Source organism: Hemitrygon akajei, chromosome 11 (assembly GCF_048418815.1).
Source record: "Hemitrygon akajei chromosome 11, sHemAka1.3, whole genome shotgun sequence".
Classification (NCBI taxonomy): domain Eukaryota; kingdom Metazoa; phylum Chordata; class Chondrichthyes; order Myliobatiformes; family Dasyatidae; genus Hemitrygon; species Hemitrygon akajei.
Window position 1 is genome coordinate 14,025,335 of NC_133134.1, and position 27,228 is coordinate 14,052,562.

Genomic DNA, 27,228 nt, shown 5'->3' on the forward strand with positions numbered 1-27,228 from the left:
AGTGGACCAATTTTAGCAGTAAAGGAACTGGAAAGAGTAGAAGGTAGCTGGAAGACGTGATTTCATATGATCCATTACCGGCCGCTCAAAGCACTTCATGATTGTTGAAGTCAGTGCCACTGGGCAGTGATCATTTAGGCTAGTTACCATTGCTCTCTTGCACATCAGACTGGTGGTGGTTGTTTTGAAGCCTGCAGGGACAGTGGACTATTTCAAAGAGTTATTAAAGATGTCCCTTAAGACTTCTGTTAGCTCGGCTACATACCACTGTGGAGGCCAAATCATTGGGTGTTCTTAAGGCAGAGTTTGATAGGTTCTTTATTGATCAGCGGCTAAGAGTTAGAGAGAAAAAGGAGGAAAGTGGGGTTGAAAAAAAATTCAACCATGATTGAACGGCAGAGCAGACTCGATTGGCCAAATGAATTAAGTCTGCTCCTATCTCTTATGGAATCATGAAATATGGGATTTGTTGTAGAAAAGATGCACTAATGAAAAAGATCCACCATGTTTCCATTGAATGACAGAACAGGCACAAGGAGCAGGTGGCTTAAACCTGCTTTTATATCTGATGTTTTTCAAACAGTCTTAGACTAGAACTCAAAGTACATTGAAGAGACCAGGAAGCATCACAATGCAATTCAACTTTGTGGTGAATAGTTTGGAAGATTGGAATCAGTGAAGCCATTGGAATCAGTGTTTGTTAATCTGCAGTAGGAGAAATACACTCAAATGGCCACTTTATCAAGTACACTTCCTCATTAATGTAAATATCTAATCAGCCAATCATGTGGCAGCAACTCAATGCATAAAAGCATGCAGACATGGTCAAGAGGTTCAGTTGTTATTCAGACTAAACTTCAGAATAGAGAGGAAATGTAATCAAAGTGACTTTGACCATGGAATGATTTTTGCTGTCAGGCAGGGTGCTTTGAGTATCTCAGAAACTGCTGATCTACTGGGATTTTCATGCACAACAGTCTCTAGAGTTTACACAGAATGATGCAGGAAACAAAGATATCATCCAGTTCTGTGGGCAAAAATATCTTGTTAATCAGCAAAGTAATTAAAAATGAGAGAAATGGTGAAACAGGTTGAAGCTGACCGGAAAGTAACAGTAACTCAGATAACTACGTGTTACAACAGTGATGTGCAGAACAGCATCTCTCATTACATGACATGTTGAACCTGGAAGTGAGTTGTTACAGCAGCAGAAGACCATGGACATTCACTCAGTAGCCTCTTTGATAGGTACAGGAGGTACCAAATAAAGTGGCCAATGTGTGTATTTTTCTCTTGTGTTCCTTTATGTTGTCTTCAGAGGTTGAAATACCCTCTATTAACCAGAGATAAGATGAAAAAATATATCAATATTTGGAAGACATTTTGTCTTCTTTTGACCGCTGAGGATATTTGTGAAATACTGCATTAAAAAGTAGCAGTCTGGCAGAGTCAACCAGACTGGAGCTGAAGCATCTGCTGGGAATCAGAGTTCAGATGCCAACACTGTAGCATTTATTAGGGCTTTTTATTATGTGGGGCGAATCAACTCCATCCCTATGGTACAAAAACAAACAAGACAAAAGTAGGCACACTGAAACTTAACCAGACTGAATCAACAGATCTTTCAAACTTGAAACTTCTCACTGTCATTATCCCACTGTGAGGAGTTCTGTCACCTTCAAAGGAGAGAAAGGAACATCCCTCCACTGGGAATCAACGAAAAGGAATCACTCTAGATTCATTTCATATGTGTGTTTATCTTCTCGGTATGATTGTCAGTGGGAACAAACACTAACATTTATTAACCAGTTTCAGAGAGTAGTGGATACAGCTCAGTCCATCACTGGTAAAGTCCTCTCCAACACTGAGCACACCTACAAGGAACATTGGCACAAGAAATTAGCATCCATCACCATGGACCCCCACAATCCAGGATGTGCTCTCTGCTCACTGCTTCTATTGGGAAGGTGGTACAGGAGCCTTAGGTCCCACACCACCAGGCTGAGGAACAGTTATTACGCTTCAGCAATCAGCTCCTGAACCAGCATCGATAACCTCTCCACTTCAACTCTGAATTGATTCCACAACTTATGGACTCACTTTCAAGACCCTACAACTCATGTTCTTAGTATTATTTATTCATGTATTTTAATAATATTAATCTTATTATTAATTATTTTTGCATTTGCACAGTTTATCTTTGGTTGTTTTGCACTTTGTGTTCTTCATCAATTCTATTGTATTTCTTAGTCCTACTCTGAATATCTGCAAGGAAATGAATCTCAGAGTAGTATATGCTGACATATACGTACTTCGATAATAAATTTACTTTGAACTTTTGAAAGAACTGGTGAGCTGCCGTCTGGAACTGCTCAGTCCTTCTGGCAAAAGTATCACATGTTACTGCAAATATTTGGTAAGAAATCTATTTGCAATCATTCCAAAATTGTGGTAAACTGAAATGGGAACACACAAAGGCAAGTGGACGTGCAGACAAAACCCAGTCCTGAAGAAGGGAACCGGCCTAAAACCTTGACTGTTTACACATTTCCATAGATGCTGCCTGGTCTGCTGAGTTCCTCTGGCATCTTGTGCACGTTGCTCTATTAGTTTATTTTTTGAACTCATATTTTCCCCAACAGTTTCTATTGAATAAAGACCACTGTAAAAACCTCAGGCACATACACTTAGCTAGGGTGCTTAAGACAGTACAGCACTGTATTTGTCAACATGGAGCAGAGAGCAAGTTTGAAAATCTGGCGGGAGCAAAGGATGTTGGGAATGGTGAGGGAGGAGGGTTGTGGGACAAGTGGCAGAGAACAAGTGCCAGGTGCCAGGGGTGACGTGGGTGCAGAGATACCCAGCCCTGAGGCATTAAGCAAAGGTAATTTGGTTTATTGATCATTGCAGAAAGTTTCTCTGTGTTTTCCCGCTTCCTCCCCCTCCCTTCCTCTTCCCCCAGCCATGATCCCCTCTCCCTTGCCCCCTTCCCACACTCAGTCCGCAATAGAGACCCATATCAGAATCAGCTTTATCATCAATCATGAAATTTGTTTATTTTTGTGGCAGCTGTACAGTGCAATACTTAAAATTACTACAGTACTAGGCAAAAATCTTAGGTACCCTAATTTTGTGTGTGTGTGTGTGTGTGTGTGTGTGTGTGTGTGTGTGTGTGTGTGTGTGTGTGTGTGTGTGTGTGTGTGTGTGTGTGTGTGTGTGTGTGTGTGTGTGTGTGTGTAAGACTTTTCAGTGGTACTGTAGATTACCTATTTAAAAAAAACAGGTAACTTATATTGGCTTTTAGTAATGGTATTACATACAATTAATACATGTAAATTTTTGATTTCACCATCTCTTCCACTTTGCATTTTTTAAAGTCAAAAACAGTCTTCATGCTGAGTGAAAACAGCTATTCGGTACTAAGAATCTCAAATTCTGATGATTTTTGTTTTAAATATTTCTAGGAGTGAGTTAACCACAGTCCAAACCTCTATCCTACAGGCGGTATGCAGGCTGAGCCTGATGTGTCAGCCAATACTTCAACTCACGTAGTTTCATTTGTCAAAAAAATGCTCCTGATAACTTTTCTTAAATAAAATGTTTAATGTGGTTTCAAAGCTACTCAGATACCAAAATAACCTTATGCACAAGCCATGGCAAGTGCAAGGAATATTAAAGAAAGCAAAGCCTGAGCCCCTAAGATGTTATGCCGTCTGGAGTAATTGGTATTGGTTTGTTATTGTGACATGTACCAAGATAGAGTGAAAAGCTTGTCTTGCATCTGATTTATACATATCAATACACCACGATACACCACGGAGTAGACCCTTCTTCCTTCGAGCCACATTACCCCAGCATCTGCACAAACCCGATTAACCCTAACCTAGTAACAGAACAATTTACAGTGACCAGTTAACCTACCCAGTACGTCTTTGGACTGCGGGTGGAAACCTGAGCACCCGGGGAAAACCCTTGTGGTTCACGGGGAGGATGTACAGAACTGAATTCAATTCAACCTGGAACCCTAACAGCCCAAACTGCAATAGCGTCACGCTAACTGCTATGCTACCATCGACCCACGATGCATTGAGGTAGATCAAGGTAAAACAATAGCAGAATGAAGTGTAACAGCTGCGGAGAAAGTACAGTGCAGGTAAACAATAAAGTGCTTGATCATATTGAGGAGAAGAGCCCACTTTATCCTGAAAAGTCCAGGTGAAGTCCATTCGAGGGTCTGACAACAGCTGGATAGAAGCTGTTCTTGAGCCAGATGGTGTGTGCTTTCAGGCTTTTGTGACTTCTGCCCAATGGAAGAGGAGAGAAGGGAGAGGGTCTGGGGTGGATGAGCTTATGCTGACTGCTGTACTGAGGCAGCAAGAAAAGAGCTGCTTAAAATCAGAATCAAGTTTAATTTCACTGACATCTGTAGTGGTTTGTTGTTACTTATGCTAAGTTTCTATAAAATACTTCATCATTTGTAACTCTAGTCCCAGGGATCAGGGACTTCAGTTCTACATGAAGGAGACAAGAAAAATGTATTATGCAGAATTTGCAAAGTTGCCCCACAGGCAATCCAGTTTCTTCCTACATTTCGCATTTCTCCTATCATTTTGCATTTTCCCCTCCCCATCCTACTTTCAAATCTCTTACTATCTTTCCATTCAGTTAGTCCTGATGAAGGGTCTCGGCCCGAAACGTCGACAGTGCTTCTCCCTACGGATGCTGCCTGACCTGCTGTGTTCCACCAGCATTTTGTGTGTGTTGCTTGAATTTCCAGCATCTGTAGATTTCCTTGTGTTCCTCCTAAATGCCAGAAATGTGCTGGCTGGCCTCTGTGAGTGATCCCTGGTGTAGTTGGGTGAGGGGATGAACTGGGAGGAGTGCATGTGGTGGGGAGAAGATGATGGGTATGTGGGGAAATAAGTGGGAGTGCTGGGAGTACTCTGATTGCTTGTTGGCTCAATGGCTTTTTTGGGCCATTAGTAAATATGAGGAAATAAGTTCTCATATAAATACTAGTCGTGGCGATAGTCATAGAGCAATACAGCACAGGTACAGACCCTTCGGCCCAACCATTCCATGCTGACCACTGTGTACACTCACCTACACCCATTCTGTGTTTAGCCCATGTCCCTCAAAGCCCCACCCCTTCATGTACCTACTCAAAACCTTCTGGTATGCTAAACAAGAGAAAATCTGCAGAAGCTGGACATCCAAGCAATGCACACAAAATGCAGGAGGAACTCAGCAGGCCAGGCAGCATCTATGGAAAAGAGTGCAGTCGACGTTTCAGGCTGAGACTCTTCGGCAGGACTCATTCTATGGTACCTGCCTCAGCCACTGCATCTGGCAGCACGTTCTGTTTTGTGTACTCACCATCCTCTGACCCTCAGCTCCCTTTTGAATCTTTCACCATCCACCCTAAATCTATGACCCCTGGTCTTGGTTCTCCTACCTTATCCATGCCTCTCATAATTTTACACATTTCTACATGGTCATCCCTCATTCTCCTCCATTCCAATGATTAAGGACCTATCCTGACCAACTCTCCCAAAACTCAAGCCCTCTAGTCCTGACAACATCTTGTGAACCCTTTCTGCAAACACATCTTATACGATGGTGATTAAAACTGTACTTAGTACTCCAAGTGCTGCCTCTGTATACAACTGGAATGGCACATCAGTGCCCCGACTGACGAAGTCCTGTGTGCTGTTTGCCTTTTTCACTACCCTGTTTACCTGTTCCTTCTCCTTTGAACTTCTCCTCTCTCACCTTCAATGCTGGCCTTCTAGAATGAGACATTTCAAAAATGAGAAGTATTCTCTCATAACTTTATACAATCTCCCCTCAGCCTCTGCGTTTATTGGGGAAACAGTCCCAGTATCTCCAACCTCTCTACAGGCTATCGTCTGGTTTTGCCACCTCATTGCATGCCACCTTCCCAATGTCTCCAGGCAGGGATCTACCACGTGACAAGAGAAAACAACTTTGCATAGCAACGGCCAGTCCTGTATCACATACATCAAGGGTACCCAACCTGGGCTCCACAGACCCCTTGGTTAATTGGTAGGGGTCCATGGCTTAAAAATGATTGGCAATCCCTGACATACAAGCAGACTCACAGCAATGTATTTTACCGGGTGAGTCAGTCATAACATAATCAAATTCATAGCCTCACTCCTATGAACAACATTAGGTACAGGCATTACAGCACTATTACACTAATATCTATCTCTTGGATGAAATTAAATATTTACAATCCCTCTGGTGATCTTTCCATACCGTAACTTGTCATGCCTTTACACATATTACAAAGACCTAAATTATGGAATTTAATCAGATGAATAGCTCAAAGACAATTACTTAATTCGCAAATGCGGATAATTTTCTTACTTATTGTCCGAAAAGGATCAGAAAAAGAAAGTAAATACATATATTGATGCTGCAGGACAGTGTTGGCGAACCATTTTGAGAGCGAGTACCCAAACTGATGCTAGTCTTCTGAAAAATACTTTCCTGTCATGGTCATTTTGAGGAGAGAGTTATCATTGATTAACAAAATACTAACAATAATTATCAACCTTTTTTTAAAAGAAAAATGTGAGTCCTGTTGCTTATTTACATGTATTCATTGTTTTACAATTAATAAAAGTACAACAAAGGCAGATTGAAATAAACGAAGCATTTTTAAAAACTTTTTTCAAAAATTACTCATATAAACCTTTTTCAGATAACATAATTTTAACTAGTATAGTTATAATAACTGTTTACTATCCAAATATTGATATGTACACCAGGACTGTGAGGATTTTGAAATATATCATGTAATATCATATGTTCTCATAACCATCAGCTTGTACCCAGCTGGTGTGAGACGTTTCCTATGAAAACATCTCACTGCTCTCAGGTTGTAAAAAATCAGTTACTGTTTCATTTGTAGTAAAGATAATCATGACGTATCTTTGTTTTTATTGTAGGTGAGGTTTAAAGAATTGAGGATGGCACTGCATGCCACATGCCAACAAAATTTTTACACATGTGCCATCCTGGGCACCCACACCACAAGTTTGCCACCCCTGCTCTAAGATCATACCTGAAAAATAGCAATCCAGGCATAAGCTTAATTTGGCAGTACAGAAAATCATATATCTTTTTTATTATGGGTGTGGTTAAACAATTGAGGCCCCCACTGCATGCTGCGTGATAACAGAAATTTTGTGCATGCCATCTCGGGCACATATGCCATAGGTTCAACACCCCTGCGCCCAGATCTTACCTGAAAAATGGCAATCCAGGCATATCCTATATTATCAAAATTAATGGCACCCTTATGTGGGTTCACGTCTCCGGTTCGGCACACATTGTAATATTGATTCCAGTTTATGCAGCCACTGATATTCTTCGGTTCCAGGCCATAGTTTGGGTGGTTGTTAGAATCTAAGCTAAGAAGACATTCAGCTCCATTTTCCTTCAGACTTGGAAGGCCTTGACACTTCTGCATGCCATTATCCCGTGGCAGTGAGCAAATGAATGGAGTCTCATCACCATCAATCTGGTAATACAGAGGTAAAGAAACATTGTAATACCTGAGAAATAAAATGAGAGGGGAATTAGTCAAAATTCATTCTCTTCAATTCTGCATTTACAGTGCATTTTCAGGTAAATCTATGCCCAAAAGGTATATATTTCACAGACAGGAAAGAAAAATCCATGATCATGTCATTAATTGACCATAAGACCATGAGATATAGGAGCAGAATTAGGCCATTTGGCTCATCGAGTCTGCTCCACCATTTCGTCATAGTTGATTCACTTTCGCTCTCAGCCCCAATCTCCTGTTTTCTCCCCATATCCCTACATGCCCTAACTAATCAAGAATCCATCAACATCTGCCTTAAATATGCTCAATGTCTTGGCCTGTGGCAACAAAGTTCCACTGATTCATCACTCTCTGGATCTAAAAGGACATCACTCTATTGTAAGACTGTGTCCTCTGGCCTTAGACTCCCCCACCATAGGAAACATCCACTCAATCGAGGCCCTTCAATTAGTAACTTATTAACTGATAACTGGGTTTAAAGGAGCTAGCCTTACCATTCGGGGGAATAGATTTTGGAGAGAGATGAAGAGATTCTGCTTTTCCCTGAGAGAAGTGAATCGGCAGAATTCTCTACCCAAAGTTGAGTTTGCATCATTATACATATTTAAGGTTCATTTAGATATATTTTTGCATAACAAGAGATTTAAGGGTTATGAGGAAAATATAAAGATCTAAATATTGGCTTTACTTGTCACATGTACACCAAAATATCGAAACATACAGTGTTTGTGTCAAATCAATTCAGTAAGGATTGTGCGGCACCATGCTTTCTGCACCAATATAGCGTGCTTAAAACTCACTAACCCTAACCGTACATCTTTGGAATGTGGGAGGAAACTGGAGCGCCTGGAGGAAACCTCCATGGTCATGGAGAAAACCTACAAACTCCTTGCAGGCAGCGGTGGAATTGAACCCCAGTCACTAGGGCTGTAATAGCAGCGAGCTGCCCACTATGAAGGCAGGTACAGTAGGTGGAGTTGAGTCCACGGGCAGATCAGCCACGACCTTATTGACTGGTGGAACAGTTTCGATCGGCCAGATGGCCAATTCCTGCTCCTATTTCTTATGCTTGGCAAACTGAATGCTCACCTTTGCCATTTACTTTGGGTGATGGTGGCTCAGTGTTAAAGCTAGCTCTTATCAGGCTTAGCAAGGATTATTATGGTAACTGCTATGGATTTCTTTCAGAAATAATAGTTCGCGAGTGGGTGGGGAGGCCAGCATTTGTTGGCTACCTCTGGTTTCCTTTGGAATCAAAATCAGGTTTATTATCACTGACATATGTTGTGAAGTCTGTTGTTTAGTGGCAGCAGTACAATGCAATACATAAAAATACTTCAAGTTACAATAAGAAAATTATTTTAAAAATAAGTAGTACAAACAGAGAGCAAAACATAAGGTAGTGGTCATGGATTCACGGACCATTCAGAAATCTGATGAGAGAGGGGAAGAAGCTGTTCCTAAAATGCTCAGCGTGTGTCCTCAGGCTCCTGCACCTCATCTCTGATGGTACCAATAGAAGAGGGCGTTTACTGGATAGTGGGGGTCCTTTATGATGGATGCTGCCTTCTTGAGGCATTACCTTTTGAGATGACCTTGGTGCTTCTTCCTCCAGGCCATTAGGCTTCTGAACTCCAGGCTGAATTGTATTCGAGGTGTCACTGTTCCATGCCTTACAATATATTATATTAATGCACTTTAGTTTGTTAATTATGGTGATTCATCTGTAGATTTTATCCTTACCTTCATAACTTATTGTGTGTTATGTGCTTTACACCCTGGTTTGGAGAATCGTGGTCTCATTTCTATATGCATTATATACATGTATGTAGTTAATTGACAATAAATTTGACTTGACTTGATGCTGTGGAGTCTAGCGCCCATGATGGAGCTGTCTCAGTTTACAATTTTCTGCAGCTTTTGCTGACCCTGTGCATTGGTGCCTGCATACCAGACAGTGATGCAAACCAGTCAGAATGCTCTCCATGGTAGAGCTGCTGTAGAAATTTGCTAGAGTATTTGGTGCCATGCCAATTCTCCTCAACCTCCCAATAAAATATAGCTGATGGCATTCCTTCTTTGTATGGACCTTGGGCAGAACTTCAGAGATGTTGACAGGCAAGAACCTGAAGCTGCTCACCCCTTCCACTGCTGACCCCTCCAAGACATCTGGTTTCCCAACTTCCCCTTCCTGAAGTCTACAATCAGTTCCTTGGTCTTACTGAAGTTGAGTACAAGGTTGTTGTTGCTGGGAAGGTAACGATAGCCTACCTTCATGGTCTGTTACAGAGAAAGGACACCCATGTTGTTGAGGGGTATGGTGCCAAGATTGTGATCCAATGCAACTAAACTAGGGCCATTAATAATATGAGAAAGTCTTCTAATGCTGGACTCCAATGCAACGCGCACAAAATGCTGGAGGAACACAGCATGTCAGGCAGCATCTATGGAAATGAATAACCAGTCGATGTTTTGTTGTTGCTCAGATCAGGATAATAATTAGCTTGAAGGGATATTTGGGAGAAAGATATTCCCATACGGCCAATACATGTGTTCTGAAGATCATGAGTTTGGGAGGGCAGTTTTCAATGTATGTGTCTCATTTCACTACCCACACCATTAGTTTCTGTTAATGGACACCTTTGTTTCCAACGAATTCATATTTTGAAGTAGTTAATCTTGTTTCTTGAGGATATAGAGATAGAAATCAGTTGCATACATCAAAGTTTACAGTGGGGTGGCACTTGTTTACTGAATTCAGCTTCTGAAATTCCATTGACTTCAACAGAAACATATAATTTGGGATTTCCAAGATGGCGGCGCTACGCAGCTTGCAGTGGCCACTCCGGAGCCAATTATCTGTTATTTGTGAAGTGGGGTTCCGTGCGCAATCATAATTGATTGAAAACAGACGTGGGAGCACGGAGGAACATCGGGAAATCTCCAGGAAGACCTTCTTCGTTGCTGCTGCTGCTGTGAGGTCCGGGACTCTGCTGGGAAGAACAGGCCCCCAGTCCTCAGGGCCATGTTACCAATGGCCGTTGGCGGGCCCATCTTAATACTCTCGGCAGAGGATGGTGCTCGGAGAAGCTGTGCCGGAGGGGATGGTCGTCAGCTCGGAGGTTCGACGGACTCGGAGTCTGCTGCGGTCAGGTCGCTTTCAGTTTGTGCTGCGTCTGCGAGGCTGGTTTCGACTGAGCTTTCATTGTCTGCTGCGTCTGCAAGGCTGAGTCGGGCGGCGCCGTGGAAGTCCATAGTGGGGTATTCCCTTCTGCCGCCGGCGTGGGATGGCGAGTCTGTCGGGACCCTGGGGACTTGTGGAAACTGTGCGGTGATTTCTTTTGAACTTATAGTCTTTTAACATCCTTGGACTATTTTTACTGTGCCCATAGTCTGTTTTTTATCAATTATGCTATTGTTTGCACTGTTGTTAATTATATGTTGTAACTATGTGGTTTTGTGCAGGTCTTGTAGCTTTAGTTTTTGGTCTTGTTTTTGTCTGGTGGATTTGGAGCTCCTTTCCGGGAATGAGCTAAGACGGTAACGCGATATTAATATGCAGCAGCCTCTCCGGACTCTGGATTGGGGAATTGCCAAACGTTATGTGGATTTTCTGGTGTAGTCTGTTTTGTCATATGCTTTTGTGATATCATTCTGGAGGAACGTTGTCTCATTTTTTAACTGCATTGCATTTGGGGTCTCTAAATGACAGTAAACTGAATCTGAATCTGATTTTGAAAACAATGAACAATATGCATGAGCTGTGCATTTAGCACACGTGATCAAGTTTGAATTCCCATCATTTTGTCTCCTTGCTGGGGCAAGGTTTCATGGGTACCAGGTGTGGTCTGTTTGACGATATAGTCACGACTTTAGTCAAAGTTCAAAGTATATTTATTATCTAAGTATATATGCATTACACAACCTAGAGATTTGTCTCCTTACAGGCAGCCTCAAAACAAAGAAAGCCTTAAAAAAAAGACCGTCAACTGATTCGCACTGTGCGCACACATTCAACAGAGTCCTTTTGCTAAAACTCAGAAGCCATGATTTTTCCTCAGGCTAAATACTGTTTCTCTGAGTAATTAAATTGGCAGAGATTAAGAATAAATATCTTCAAACTCCCACTGTCTGCCTTGTACAACCTGTACAAAACCCATGCTCATGATGTATTAGAGCAATTATATACCGATCTGCATCCAATGTTGTTTCAAATCAGCAGATATTTATGGAAATTAATCTTAAATTAAAAATCTCATGGAGGATGTTTACTTCAGAGACAGTCAATTCCAAAACATTATTGAAATATAAAGGGGGGGGTGGAAGGGGGAGGGCACGATAGCATAGTGGTTAGCGTAACACTATTACAGCAGCTGCGACACGGGTTCAATTCCCGCCACTGTCTGTACGGAGTTTGGACGTTCTCAACGTGACCTCATGGGCTTTGTCTGGGTGCTCTGGTTTCCTCCCACATTCCAAAGATGTACGGGTTAATTGGTTACATGGGTGTAATTGGGCAGCATGGGTTCATTGGGCCAGAAGGGCCTGTGACCATGCTGTACCCCTAACTAATATAAAAATAAATAATAGAAAACCCTGACGGGGCCTGAAACGATGAATGTTCAAGGGATTTCTCTTCTTCAAAGATCAAAGTCAAAGTAAATTTATTATCAAAGTACACATATGTCACCATATACACCCTGAGATTCATTTTCTTGCAGGCATACTCAGCAAATCTATAGAATAGCAACTATAACAGGATCAATGGAAGATCACCCAGTGCAGAAGACATCAAACGGTGCAAATACAAATATAAACAAATAGTAATAAATAATGAGAACATGAGATAATGAGATAAAGAGTCCTTGAAGTGAAATAATTGGTTGTAGGAACATTTCAATGAGGGGGAAAGTGAGTGTAGTTATCATCTTTTATTCAAGTGCTTGATGGTTGAGGGGTAGTAACTGTTCTTGAAGCTGGTGGAGCAAGTCCTGAGGATCTTATACCTTCTACCTGATGGCAGCAGCGAGAAGAGAGCATGACCTGGGTGGTGGGTATCTCTGATGATGGATTCTGCTGGTGGGGCGAATCTACAACCAGGAGACATTGTTTACAAATAATCACTTTCCCATTTAAAGCAGAGATGAAGCAATATTTTCCTCTCTGAGAGTCGTAACATCTTGGAACTCTTCTTCTCAAATGGCTTTGGAAACAGAGGCTTTGAATATATTTAAGTCAGAGATAGGCACATGATGAGTAAGATGGTGACAGATTATTGAGGGAAGGTTGGAATGTCGAGCTGAGCTTTATTCAGGCTGTGATCTTAGTAAAGGGGGAAGTATTGCAGACTAAGTGCAGATTGCCCATGTGGAGCACGTATGAGAGCTTCAATTCAGATTCAATTCTTATTTGCAAATTATAGTAATTTTTTTTAAGTATTGCGCTGTACTGATGCCACAGAAACACAAATTTCACAACATATGTCAGTGATAATAAACCTGAATTTGACTTGGAACTCCTCTGATGTTCTTCATTGCTTCTAACAATTTCAAGCTTGCTGGCACTGTGTCCTTCTCAAACATTACAGCTGAGTTCCTCCTGCCGCTGAACTCCCACTTCTTCCCTGAACAGCAGTCAATGCACTCCCTGACCATCACCACCTCCCTCTCCCTGGCTGAGCAGCTTCTTAATGGTTCTTCTCATTTCACTTAAAGTGCTTCAGCAGAATCCAAACCAGGCACTGCGATTGAGGTGGCAATTCAGGTTAATTTATTATTGGTGCAGGATATCAGAGAACAGGTGCTGCCTAACACTCTCAATGCCTGTAATGTCTGAGATTCTGTTGTGCTGCTACAGTCCTGTGCAAAAGTCTTAGGCACATATATATAGCTAGGGTGCCTAAGACTCTTGTGCAGTACTGTAGTAATTTTATGTATTGCACTGCAGTAGTGCTGCAGGAAGAAACAAATTTAATGGCATGGGCACAAGAGGCACTGCAAATGCTGGAAAACTAGAGCCTACACACAATGTGCTGGAGGAGCTCAGCAGGTCAGGCAGCACTTATGGATGGGAATAAACAGTCCATATTTAAGTGTAAGACCCCGGGAAAGGGTTGACTGCTAACATAATGGTCTTTCTATAGAAGCAGTGTTTGGGTCATGGTTAGAGATAACGGGTGCTTAGGAATGTGAGCTGTCTAATGAGGGGAGCAGGTTTTTGCGCTGGGTTCCTGACACCAGTGTAATCTGGGGTCCTTTGTTCGGCAGGAGAGGAAGAGCGAAGACGCTGGAAAGAACCAGTCATAGGATTTGACCCGGTGGGGGGGACTGTGATTCCCTGGGGCAAGGTGCCGGGCTCTACTGTGAGACTTCTGGAAGAGTTGAGTTCCAACTTGTGCACATTCGACTGTTTAATTATAATGGGCCCTTTTAGTTTTTTCTTTAGTTTTCTTTACTAACTCTTTGGTTAAGTTCAGACTCACAGATATAATTCCTTTAATCGTTTGCAGTGTGCTGTCTGTTGTTTCTTGGCACTGAGTTGTAACAGGGTAGCAATTTACACAGCATGCACACAAACCAGGGTTTGGGGTGGGAGAGCCGTCTCAATCTCACGGGTTTGGCGGGACCGGAGTGTGTCTTCCCTGGACTTACACAGCCAAGGAAACCAGGCGGGTTTCATAAGTGATAATAAACTTGATTTTGATTTGAAAGATCAAATCAAAGCTTTGGAAACAGATTCTGACTAGCTAACCTACCTGCACTTCACATAATTTTATACACACTTCTATCAAGTGTTGCTGTCAGCCTCCAACGTTCCAGAAGAAACAATCCAGATTTGTCCAATTTCTTCTCTTTGCTAATGTACTCCAATACAAACTGGTGCGAGGGAACTTATTTTTCCACTGTTACCTCACTCTGTTTTGTTGTTGCTCTGTGGAACACTGTGGGCAAGTTGTGTTGGTACTGCAATGGGTGGTGACACCTTCCAGGCTGCCCCCAGCACATCCGTAAGCTTTGTTGGCTGCTAACCCAAACAACACGCTTTGCTGCATGTTTCAATACGATAGATATTGAAACTAAATCCATATCCAATTCTGAAACTTGGTGAATTTCTATCACACACCCTCCAAAGCCTCTGGATGCTTCCTATAGTGCAATGATCCAGAGCATAGAGTGAATTGATCAGCTGAGGACTAGGTTCCTTGATGATGGATTTCCCAGGCAGTGGCTGAAAAGGATCATCCCGGTTGCATCATTAAAACTTCTTTAAAATTGTAAATCAGTAATAGTTGGGTTTCCTTGAAACTTAGAAAACCTAAAATATTCAGAAACGTTTTCTCCTGATATGGCAAAACTATGGACGCATGTTAATGTGTAGACATACATTACAGAATTAGCTTCCTGTTTATTATCACTAACATACAGTATGTCATGAAATTTGCTTTTTTTGTTGCAATGGTACAGTGCAATATATAAAGTATACCATAAAATAAATATACAGTGTATAAAAAATGTAATTAATAGTGCAGAGAGAGCAAAAATAGTGAGGTAGTGTTCATGGGTTCATGGTCCTTTCAGAAATCTGGTGGTGGAGGGGAAGAAGCTGTTCCTGAATCACTGAGTGTGTGTCTTCAGGATCCTGATGGTAATAATGAGAAGAGGGCATGTCCTGAGAGGTGAGGGTTCTTAATGATGGATGTACTCTGCTCAGACTGGCAGGATAAACCAGGTGGGTTAGCTGGTGGCCTCATACCCCGGTGAGATAGGGACAGGCCTGTCCTCGCGTGCAAAGTCAGCTCCTGACAGACTGGATGAGATCAACAGTGAGATCCAATGGCTAGGAAGTGGTGGAGGGCGAACGGTGTGATAAGGCTCAGAAGATGTCGTGGTCACCCTCTACAACCAAGGAAGACCCCAGTTTGTGTCACTTGTTTGTACCGCTGGACCCAGACGTCTGAGGTCGAGAGATTGGAACTGCTCAAGTGCAATGACTTTTCCACTTCCAAAACTCTACCGCACAGGTTTCCTGTCATCGTTGGACACGATGGGCAACTACCACCAACTTCTTCAGGTGTCACCTTTTGAAGATGTCCTTGATGCTGGGGAGGCCAGTGCCCACGATTGAGCTGACTGAGTTTACAAACATCTGTAGCTTTTTCCATTCCTGTACAGTGACCCCTCTATGCATATATCACGCCGGCATTAACACAATTACAAACGTGTCATGGAGTCAATTTCTCATTCATACATGAAATAAAGGTCATAAACACAAGAGAATCTGTAGATGCTGGAAATCCAGAGCAACATGCACAAAGTGCTGGAGGAACTCAGCAGGTCAGGTAGCGTTGATGGGAATAAATGAAGAGTCGATATTTCGGGCTGAGATCCTTCATTGTCCTTTCTCCCTTACTTTGAGTGAACAGTGATACTGTTGTTGGGGCAACACTCAGTGGCTACGTTATTAGGTACAGGAGTGAACCCAGTGTGCTCTTCTGCTGTTGTAGCTTATCCGCCTCACAGTTCAATGTGTTGAGTGTTCAGAGATGCTCTTTTGCACACCATTATTGTAGCACATGATTACTGTCACCTTCCTGTGAAGCTTGAACCAGTCTGGCCATTCTCCCCTGACCTCCAAGGCATTTTAGTCCATAGAACTGTCACTCACTGGATTTTTTAAAATTGTTTTTTGCACCATTCTCTGTAAACTCTAGAGGCTGTTGTGCGTGAAAATCCCAGGAGATCAGCAGTTCCTGAGCTCCTGTCTGGCACCAACAATCATTCCACGGTCAGTCACTTCAATCAAATTTCTTCCCCATTCTGATGTTAGCTCTGAACAGCAACAGAACCTCTTGTCTGCCTGTTTTCAGTTGGTGCCACATGATTGGCAGATTAGATATTTTCATTAACAAGCAGGTGTACAGGCGTATCTAATAAAGTGACTACTGAGTATAATTTTTTTTAATGAACTAACCAATGCCAAATTTCTCAATTATTGTCAGCTGCGGAACAAGCATATAATGCATCTACTGATGAAGATGAAGGTTATCAATAAATTAGACTCAGGATGCTGTGACCTAGATGAGGACGGTTAGCACCCAAGTGCTGGAGTATCTGAGGCTAGAACTCAGACATAATATGAGACTGAAATGTGGACAGGGTTCTAAACTAGACGAGAATCCAAAGTAGAGCTGATGTTTAAGCACTGAATGTCGGTTCAGGTGCTCTTTAAATATTAAAATCCTGGCAGCAAAACATGGCCACCAATTAGTGGGGTGGGCCTGCATCTTTAAAGGGCCCTGCTAGCTATCCATATTCTGAAGAGGTCGAGCATCTAAACCCCAGAAGCTGGCGCGGTCGGGTGAATATCATAACAGTGTAATATAACCACCCATAACTTCCATTACTTGCTCCCAATCCCACTTCACATGTCCCATTATAGAGGCAGGTAAACAACTGTAGCTGTAACAAACACAACCATGAGGTCCAAGACTCACTGCAAATTAATTCAATTAAAATAAAAACGGTCCTGATGAATTATCTTTACTGCTGGGATGGAACATTAAACCCCTTGCAGCACGCTCTATAACTTTAACTGAAAATATTAACTCGTGGAGCAGTAATTAAAAGAAAGAAAAGGATGGCTATGTAATTTAGCTCACGCATTTAATTAGAAGCCAGTGTAAAATAAGGATGGAATCTGGTGTTATTTCCTCTTCTTGGGGAAAATTGTTTCCTGTGTTACAAGAATTATGCATTTACCAAGTCGGGACCAAATAAGAGATTGTGTATAATATATATTCGGTTACCGTCAGCCTAATTCTAACAGCGTAAGGCAGTACGATTGCCTGCAATACCAATTATCTGCTCTAATGATACAGCCTCTACAGAATCTGGGACACTTACGACTAGGTAAGGCATCATTATCGCTTGTCTAGCTTTGAAGTGCTCTTAAATACAGATCTATGATTAGAAATACCTTGCAATTATTCAACATTTTGTTTTCCGCTCACAAAGAAAAAAAGAAATGAAGAAGCAAACACAACCAGCTCCTTCACTGGAAGCTCTTCTCATCATCTTCGTGCTGCACGGAGTGGAAATCAGTCAATTACTTGCAAACACGTACAGACTGGCAGAAAACAAACAACATTTTACAGAAGCTCTGGAAGAGACGCATCCATTTATATTCCATCCCATCATAGCAAAGGAGGAAGAAGCCGGATGCCCCTGCGCCAGTCCTCATTACAGGATCGGAGCTGGCAAAGATCAGTAACTTTGAATTCCCTGGTGTTATCATATCAGAGGATATGTCCTGCGACCTGCACGTAGATGCCATCACAAAGAAGGCACGACAGCGCCTCTACTTTCTTACAGTTCGTGCACATTTGGCATGTCATCGAAAACCTCTACAGGAAACGCCAATGCCCAGGAATGGAAAAGTCTAGAGAAAGTGGACTTCGGGAATACAGAGTTCCCTAAAAGTGGTGTCACAAGTAGGTAGGGTAGTAAAGAGAGCTTTTGGTACATTGGCCTTTATAAATCAAAGTACTGAGTATAAGAGTTGGAATGTTATGGTGATGTTGTATAAGGCATTGGGGAGGCCGAATTTGGAGTATTGTGTGCAGTTTTGGCCACCGAATTACAGGAAGGATATTAATAAGGTTGAAAGAGTGCAGAGAAGGTTTACAAGGATGTTGCCGGGACTTGAGAAACTGAGTTACAGAAAAAAAGGTTGAATAGGTTAGGACTTTATTTCCTGTAGCATAGAAGAATGAGGGGAGATTTGATAGCAGCATATTGAATTATGATGGGTATAGATGGAATGAATGCAAGCAAGATTTTTCCACTGAGACTAGGGGAGAAAAAAGCAGAGGACATGGGTTAAGGGTGAAGGGGGAAAAGTTTAAAGGGAACATTGGGGGCCTTCTTCACACAGAGAGTGGTGGGAGTGTGGAATGAGCTACCAGATGAAGTGGTAAATGTAGGTTCACTTTTAACATTTAAGAAAACCTTGGACAGGTATATGGATGAGAGGTGTATGGAGGGATATGGTCCAGGTGCAGGTCAGTGGGACTAGGCAGAAAAATGGTTCGGCACAAGTCAAGAAGGGCCAAAGGGCCTGTTTCTGTGGTTCTATGGTTCTAGTAGTGGATACTGCGCAGTCCAACACAGGCAAAACCCTCCCCACCCTTGAGCGCATATACAAGGAGAGTTGCCACAAAAAAGCAGCGCCCATCATCATCCCACCGTCTAGACCCTGCTCTCTTCTCACTACTACTATTAGGGCCTTAGGTCACATACCATCAGGTTCAGGAACAATTATACCCTTCAACCATCAGTCTCCTGAACTGGTGTGGGAAATTACATTCACCTCAATTCTGAACTGATTCCACAACCAATGGACTCACATTTAAGGACTCTATAACTCTTGCTCTCAATATTATTTACTCTTTTCTTTGTAAAATTGTCTTCTTTCATTTGTCTGCAATTGGTGGTTTGTAAGCCTTTATTTATGTATAATTATTCATAAATTCTGTTGTATCTTTTTACTTTCCTATAAATGCTGCAATTAAATAAATCTCAGGGTTGTAAATGTTGATGTATATATACCTCGATAATAAGTTTACTTTGACTTTGACTTTGAATAGAGTCACAGAAGCACACGGCATAGAAACAGGCCATTTGGCCCAAGTGTTGACCAAGCTTGCCCCATTTGTCTGTGATTGGCTCATAAATTTCTAAAAATTTCCCACTTATGTACCCCTCCTAGTGCCTTTCAAATGCTATCTCAACCAATTTCTCTGACAGCTCATTCCACATACTGACCACCCTCTGGGTGATAAAGTTGCCCCACAGGTTTCTATTATATTTATCCCATCTCACCTTAAATCAATGCCCCCTTGTTCTTGACTCCCTGACCCTTGGAAAAGTACTATCTGCATTCACCCTACCTATGCCCCTCATAGATTAGGATCAATTACAATAACTTTAGTTCTGTTTGGGTAGCCTCTAGCCTGATGGCATGAATATCGATTTCTCCTTCCAGTAAAATTAATTCCCCCTTCCCTTCTTCTAGTCTCCACTTTGGTCTCTTAACTCTTCTCACCTGCCTATCACCTCACCCTCGGTTCCCTCCTCCCACTCCTCCCAATATCCACTCTCCTCTCCTATCTTCCCCTCCAGCCCTTTATCTTTCCAACCCACCTGGCTTCACCTATCACCTTATAACTACCCTCTTTCCTCTTCCCCACCCCCTGCAGCTTTTTATTTTGGCATTTCTCCCCTTCCTGTTCAGTCCTGAAGAAGGACCATGGCCCAGACAGTCGACTGTTTATTTCATCACAGACGCTGCCTGACCTGCTGAGTTCCTCCAGCATTTTGTGTGTGTGTTGCTTTGAACTTTTAGTATCTGCAGACGCTCTCGTGTTCCACCATGGTTTTGTTTGACCTTGTACTTTACTGACGCATGCTTGGTGATAACCATCACAGACAAACCATCAAGACTAATAATCCAGAAACGAGGATATCCAAATATACAAGTTCAAATCCCACACAGGCATCTGGGGAATCAAAATCCTCTCAATAGAATAACCTAGAATTATCTAAGATGTTAATGTCAGTGAAGCTTATCGTCTTCCAGCAAACTCTGCTTTAGAAATTCTAATCAGTAGCTCACTTGGGGTGGGGCAAAGTTAAGATGGCAGTAAATAGCAACACCTTTGCTTGCATCTTTGGAAACAGCTTTATTTCTATCTTTGATATCTCTTTTTTTCGCTTTACAGGGAGTGGGGGCGGGGTCTTTTGAAGACCCTGACTCGGAGTTACAATCTGGCTTCGTTGCTTTGCAGGAATGTGACCCACTCTCACGACCGGCCGTTTCTTGATATCCCAAGGACACGGCTCTGGGGACGGGCTGATTCTAGGCCTCTGCCCCTGACTGAAGCGCCGCTAGGGAACACAGAACATCGCGAGCAGCAGGTTAGCTGCTGGGGGCTGTGTGTCTGGAGAGCCGCGTCTTTCTGGCGCTGACTCTCTGAGCGCAGAGCTCGGGAAAAGCGACAAAACAGACTTTTAAAATCATAAATCAGCGAGTTGTTTGTTATGCCCCCCCCCCCCCCACTGTGAAACTGGGACACCTCTTTTTCTCTTATTAGGGAGAGCGAGAGATCCTGTGGTATGTTGAATTATTGGGTGAATGAGTGGTTTTCGGGTATTGTGGCTGTGCCTTTATTGATGCTTTAATGCACACTTGAGTGCTGGACGGAGGGTGTTGATGCTCTTTTGCTGGAGGGGATGGGGGGGACGTTGCCTTACTGCTGCTTGTGAGTGGGAGGGGGAGCTGGGGGGGGGGTACTTTGTGGTTCTAACCTTTAACTGTCATTCATTCTTTGGGGCATTCCTCTATTTTCATGGACGTCTGCAAAGAAAAAGAATTTCAGGATGTATATTGTATGCATTTCTCGGACATTAAATGTACTTATTGAAACCTCCATCATTATGGACCCTCACCATCCAGAACATGCCCTCTTCTCATTACTATCATCAGGGATGAGGTAGAGCAAAACTTCCCAAACTGGGGTCTACAGACCCCTTGCTTAATGGTTTTGGGCCATGGCATAAAAAAGGTTGCGACAGAAGGAAACACACACTCAACTTTTTAAGAACAGCTCCACCGTCACATTTCTGACAAGTCCATGAACTCATAAACTCAACCTCGCTATTTTTCCTCTCTTTTTGCATTGCTTAATTACTTTTAAAAAAAAATATTTCTAATTATAACATATCATAATTGTTAAGACTAGCATTGAGATTCCAGTATCTGGGAATAGAAGGGAGTGGGAAATATAGGAAGCTGGTGTTAGCCATGGAAATCCAGGCTGTTGAGTCTCGTAATTTCTATTTGAAGAGACTGAGAATTGAGCAACTGTGACAGTCACAAACCAAACATGTTGATATTTGTTTAAGTTTTACTCCCCATCCATGTCATCAAAAATTGTTGCAAGTTTCTCTTTATCTGTAAAAATTACACAGATAAATGAATTACTGCCAACATTCTTCACGTTCCAGATTTGATCCCTGAACTTTGTTGACCTCAGCTTAGGTTATCCTGTGAGTGCGAAGGAATGGAGGACATCTACAAACTGGCAACAGACTGAAAAGTTCTTGCTGCGAACTCTGGTTTAGAAATTCTAATCAAAAGCTCACTTGGATGGCATCTGATTTTGAAATAAGCAAAATTTCTCAATAAGTACACATCAGTACCTGCTCCAGAATCTCCAGCAACTTTCTGAGTGAGAAAGAAAGGAATGCAAAAACAAATGAGCTGAATCGAGGTGGTGGGGGCTGGGTCCAAGAGTGGAGAATGAGCCAAAGTTGGGCCATCATCTGTGGAAGGAATGGGAAGCGATTCGATGCAGCAGAACTGAGGCGAGGCGGAGATGAGGCAGCGTGGTCCAGGCCCGAGAATGTACAGAAGCGGCAGGACCCAGGTCCAAGACACAAAAATACAACTGCAGATGCTGTGGATCCAAGAACAAGGTCCAACTCCAGGTTTAGCCGATTTAAGCCAGGCCAGATTGAAAAGATCAGGGCGTTGGGGCTGGAGGTAAGGGACAGGCTAGTTCAGCTTGCTGCTCCACAAGGTTTACTCGTCTTTGAGCTGTGGCCAAAGAATGGGCTCCCAGGTTGGCTGCGGTGATGAGCGGCTTCGTGGCTGTGGACTCACTTTTGTGAACTTCAGTTCTGAATGTTATTTGCTTACTTACATTGGTTGTACAATTTGGTTTTTTTCCCTGAACATTGAGTGTTTGGCAGTCTTCATTTTTTTAATGGGTTCAATTGGTTTTCTTTGTTTTGCAGTTGCCTGTGAGGAGATGAATCTCAAGGGTGTATATAGTATACATCTTTTGATAACAAATGCACCTTGAGCTTTGAAATGGGAGAAGGAAGAGAAAGAGAAAATGTGTAATACTTTCAACCACTGCAGGATTAAAATATTGGACTGCAAGAGCTCCACAATCTTGATTAAGACCTTAAAACCATGAGACATAAGAACAGAATCAGAATCTGCTCAGTCATTCGAGAATGACTGATTTATTGTCGCTCTCAACCCCAATCATCTGCCATCTCCCCTTTGATGCCCTTACTAAATCAAGAGCCTATCAACCTCTGCTTTAAATACACCCAAAGGCTCGGCATCCACAGCTGACTGTGGGAGTAAGTTCAGCCGCCGTGGTAACGTAGCAGATAGCGTGACACCATTCCAGCTCAGGGCGTACCAGAGTTCGGAATTCAATTCCGGTACCATTCTGCAATGATTCTCCATACGTCCTCCCCATGGAATGCTGTGGTTTCCTTTGGGTCCTCTGGTTTCCTCCCACAGTCCAAAGATGAACCAGGTAGGTTAATTTGGCATTGTAAGTTGTCCCATGACTAGCTTAGGATTCATCTGGTTTGTCAGGGGTTGCAGGGTCAGCCTGGCTCAAAGGGCAAGAAGGGCCTCTTCTGCACTGTATCATCAAATAAATAAATAGATTCCACAGTTTCACCACCTTCTGGCTAAAGAAATCTACAGAAGCAATACATTTCATGTTTCTGCATTATTTCTGTCAAGAGCTACAACAGAATTTTAATCCAGTTTTATACTGCCAGTTCTAGTTCTGAGACATTGAGTCCTGTGTATTAAAAGCATATTACCATCAGTACAATCTGCTGGCCAATTAGGCACTGCAAAACTCTCAGGCTATTGCACACTCCAATTAACTTTATACCTTTGCTGGCTTTTTTGTGCAACTGTACGGAGTTGACTAACATCACTCATAGTAAATCAGATGAAAGCTCATTTGCACAAGATAAAGAAGACTTTGATTGCTCAACCAGAGAATGCGAAGAGGAAGAATGAAAGAATCTGGATGCAACACAGCCTGGAACGGCAACTGCTCTGAAAGTGACTGCAAGAAATTGCGGAGAGTTATGGGCACAACTCAGCCCGTCACAGAAACCAGCCTCCCCTCCGTGGACTCCCTCTATACTTCCTGCTGCCTCAATAAAGAAAGATTACAAAAATAAAGGTTAGCTTTATTTGTCATATGTACAGTAAAAAAACCTACAGTGCAATGCATCGTTTGTGTCAATGGCCAACACAGAGGAAGGGTGAGCTGGGGACAGCCGGTGGGTGTCACCACACTTCCAGCGCCAACATAACCTGCCCACAACTTTCTAACGCTAACCCATACATCTTTGGAATGTGAGAGGAAACCAGAACACCCAGAAGAAAGCAGCATGGTCATGGGGAGAACGTACAAGCTCCCTCTAGAGAGCAGTGGGAATCAAACCCTGACTGCTGGAGCAGTAAAGCATTACACTATCATGCCACCCTCAATGGACGTACTTTTCTCCTCTCTCCCATTGGGCAAAAAAATATAAAACATTGAAACACGTTGCACCAGGCTCAAGGACAGCTTCTGTCCGGCTGTTATAAGACTGTTTGTAGTACAATAATATGGACTCTTGACCTCACAACCTACCTCATTATGATCTTGCACTTTGTCATTCACCTGCACCTCACTTTCTCTGTAGCTGTTACACTTTATTCTGCATTGTTCCTGTTATACCTAGTTCTACAATGCACTGTGTAATAATCTCACCTGTAGGAACAGCACACAAGAGAATCTTTTCACTGCACATGTGGCAATAATAAACAGATTCCAATTCTAATTCCAAAATAACAGATATACAGGGTCTCTAATTACGCTGACTGATTTTCCTAGGCAGCAAGGTTAAGAATGGTATAGACAGTATGGTTAAGAAAAATCAAGCTCAGATTTCAAATCAGTAAGTGTATTGCACATAAAACTCCCAGACTTCTGCCTCCTATTCTGTGTGACAGTGGGCCTATTGAATCTTCTGTCCGTCAGCATCGAAGTTTTAGTTCAGCACCCAGTACAACTCCCAAAACGCAGACAAAATTGGTGACATTTAAAATTAAAATCTGGATGTTGCTCCTGCTCAAGTACGAATCCAGATCTGAAGAAAGGTGGGGGCTGAAGAAGGTGGTCTGTCTTGGGGCTGGAGGACTGAGTATGTATGTGAGTGGGTGGGAGGGGCGGTGTTTGTTCTGCTGCTGTTATTTTGCCGTCTGTTGTTCTGCTGAGCATTATGTTAACGCCGGAATGTGTGGTGACACTTGCATTTCATAGAACGTGTATCATCGAACAGTACAGCACAAGAGCAGGCCCTATGATCCACAATGTTGTGCTGAATCAATTAAATTAGTAATGAAATGACCAACTAAATTAATCCCTTCTATCTACACAATGTCCACATCCTTCCACTTCCCTCACATTCATGTGCTCTTAAAAGTCCCTAATGGATCTGCCTCGACCACCACCCCAGGCAGCCGAACTCTCAAACACTATGTATTTCGATGTACACTTGATAAGTAAACTTGAATCCTGAATCTTGATTTTTTTAAAAGATTGCTCAAAGTCATTTTTTAACCTGTATCATGCAATTTTCTTTTGCATTGTTCCACAAGTTTGCATGGGTAAAAGGTCTTGGTCCACGGCAACTCTTCGTTGTACTGCACGCAGAAAGGACCAGAAAACCCTGATGGAAATAACAGCACTATTTGTTTCCAAGAGTCCGAAGACCACTTGTTCAGATTCAGAATATGCACCAGAAGGGGGAAAAAAAGAACAGTCAGAGCCATGAATATTCCGAATATACTGTAGAGGCCAAGTGCCAACTAAATTCTCCTGAGGATTTCTCTGCAGTCAAATTCAGGACGAGCTATTATTCCTGTGTTGCCAGAGCAAAGAAAAAAGCAGACTTATGTATGAGTTTCAACAGACATCCTGATGGCAGAACAGTTACCATCCAATATGAGGTTATAGTTCTGCAGGTGCTTTGTCAGTACACTGTTTCACAGCAAAGAACTATACCAAAAATAAAGGATGACTAATATTCTTACAGAGCCTCGCACATCTCTTTCAAGATGCTCAGTAACACTTCAAAGTATTTCTGAACTGTGGCCACAGGCATATGATAGGAAATTTAGCGGCTGAGGTGCTGTAAGCATCTCCTTGGCCATCAACAACAGTAGGCACCTCCGCTAACCCAGAAAGCCCATAGCCTTTGTGAGAGCTGGAGACTAAACACAGTCTCAGCCCAGATCACCAGCAGGTTCGCTTGCCACGTCATCTGACTGGCGACTGAAAGTTGATCTTGGCAAGCAATTAGAGTTCCTTGACATCATTGTATCATCACCACTGAGGCCTGAGACAGTCTTTCTGTCAGAAACCTCAAAACAGGTGATCATGGTAGAACTGACAGTTCCTCGGGAAGACCGGGTTGAGGAGGTGTTTGACCATAAGGAAGCCAAATGCCAGGCTGGTAAAGCAGTGACAGAGACAGGGGGTGGAGGACGTGAGCCTATAGAGGTGGAGTGTAGAGGTTTTGCTGGCTGCTCGCTGTACAGAACCTGCTCTCTCCTTGGCATTATGGGGAATGCAAAGAGAGGAGCCATCAGGCCCGACGCAGAGGCAGCTGAGCGAGCCTCCAGATGGCAACAGATCAAGAGGTGTGACCCGTGGACCAATGTTGCTGGGACACAAGCCATGGACTGATCAACCTGGCTGGGTTGTCTGAGCAAGAGAGTTCTATGTTGAAAGAATCAAAATACCCGATGACCCCAAGTTACATCACCGATATGTCCCAGCATATCCTAGGATGTATCTCAGCATCATAACCAGAAAGTTTCTACAGATAGTAACATGATAACGAGAAGCCAATCTATTTTGTTTTAACAATGTTGATTGAAGAAGTTTTATTTTTCTGGTCAGTAAAATAACGACACCAAAACAGTGCATTGTGATCATTTATAGAGTCATAGAACACTACTGCATAGAAACAGGCCCTTTGGCCCATCTATTATTTGCTGATCCTTTAGCCTGTCTAGTCCCATCGACCTGCACCTGGACCATAGCCTGCCATACCCCTCCCATCCATGTACCTATCCATATTTATCAAGAGGTAGAACGCTACATCTCTATTACTTCAGATAGTAGTGGGACCACTATTTAATACCCCACCTGAAAAACAGCGTACTTGATAGTGCATAAACACAAGAGATTCTGCAGATGCTAGAAATATTGAGCTACACATGCAAAATACAAGAGGAACTCAGCAAGTCAGGCAGCATATCTTGACAATAATGAACAGCTGAAGTTTTGAGCTGAGAAGGTTCATGAGGTAGGGGGCAGAAATCATAATAAGAAGGTGGGGAAGAGGAGGGGGAGGTGTACAAACTGGCAGGCTATGGGTGAGACTAGGTCAGGAAGAAGGTAGGTAGGTGGGGGAGGGGAAATTAAATAAGAATCTGGGAGGGGATGTGTGGACTATGGGAGAAAGGGAAGGAAGAAGGCAAAATCGAGGGAGGTGATGGGCAGCTGAGGAATAGAAAAGGGGTAAGCAGGGAGTCAGAATGTGGAATGGAAAGAGAGAGAATGAGGGAGAGGGCAGAAATTATTGGAAGTTAGAGAAACCAATGTTCATGCCAGCTGGTGGGGGGGGGGGTCTACCCAGACACAATACGAAATGTTGCTCCTAAGCCTGGCCTTGTCATGGCGGTAG

At 42.7% G+C, this 27,228-nt stretch overlaps 1 protein-coding gene across 1 annotated transcript in view; it reads right to left on the minus strand.

Moving 5' to 3' along the window:
* The window catches only part of cacna1ha (calcium channel, voltage-dependent, T type, alpha 1H subunit a), a 333,897-nt gene that overhangs the window by 268,034 nt on the left and 38,635 nt on the right, over nt 1–27,228 (minus strand). Inside the window, exon 5 of the mRNA XM_073060243.1 lies at nt 7,277–7,586. Coding sequence (XP_072916344.1) covers nt 7,277–7,586 — 310 coding nt within the window. The remainder of the gene's footprint in view (nt 1–7,276; nt 7,587–27,228) is intronic.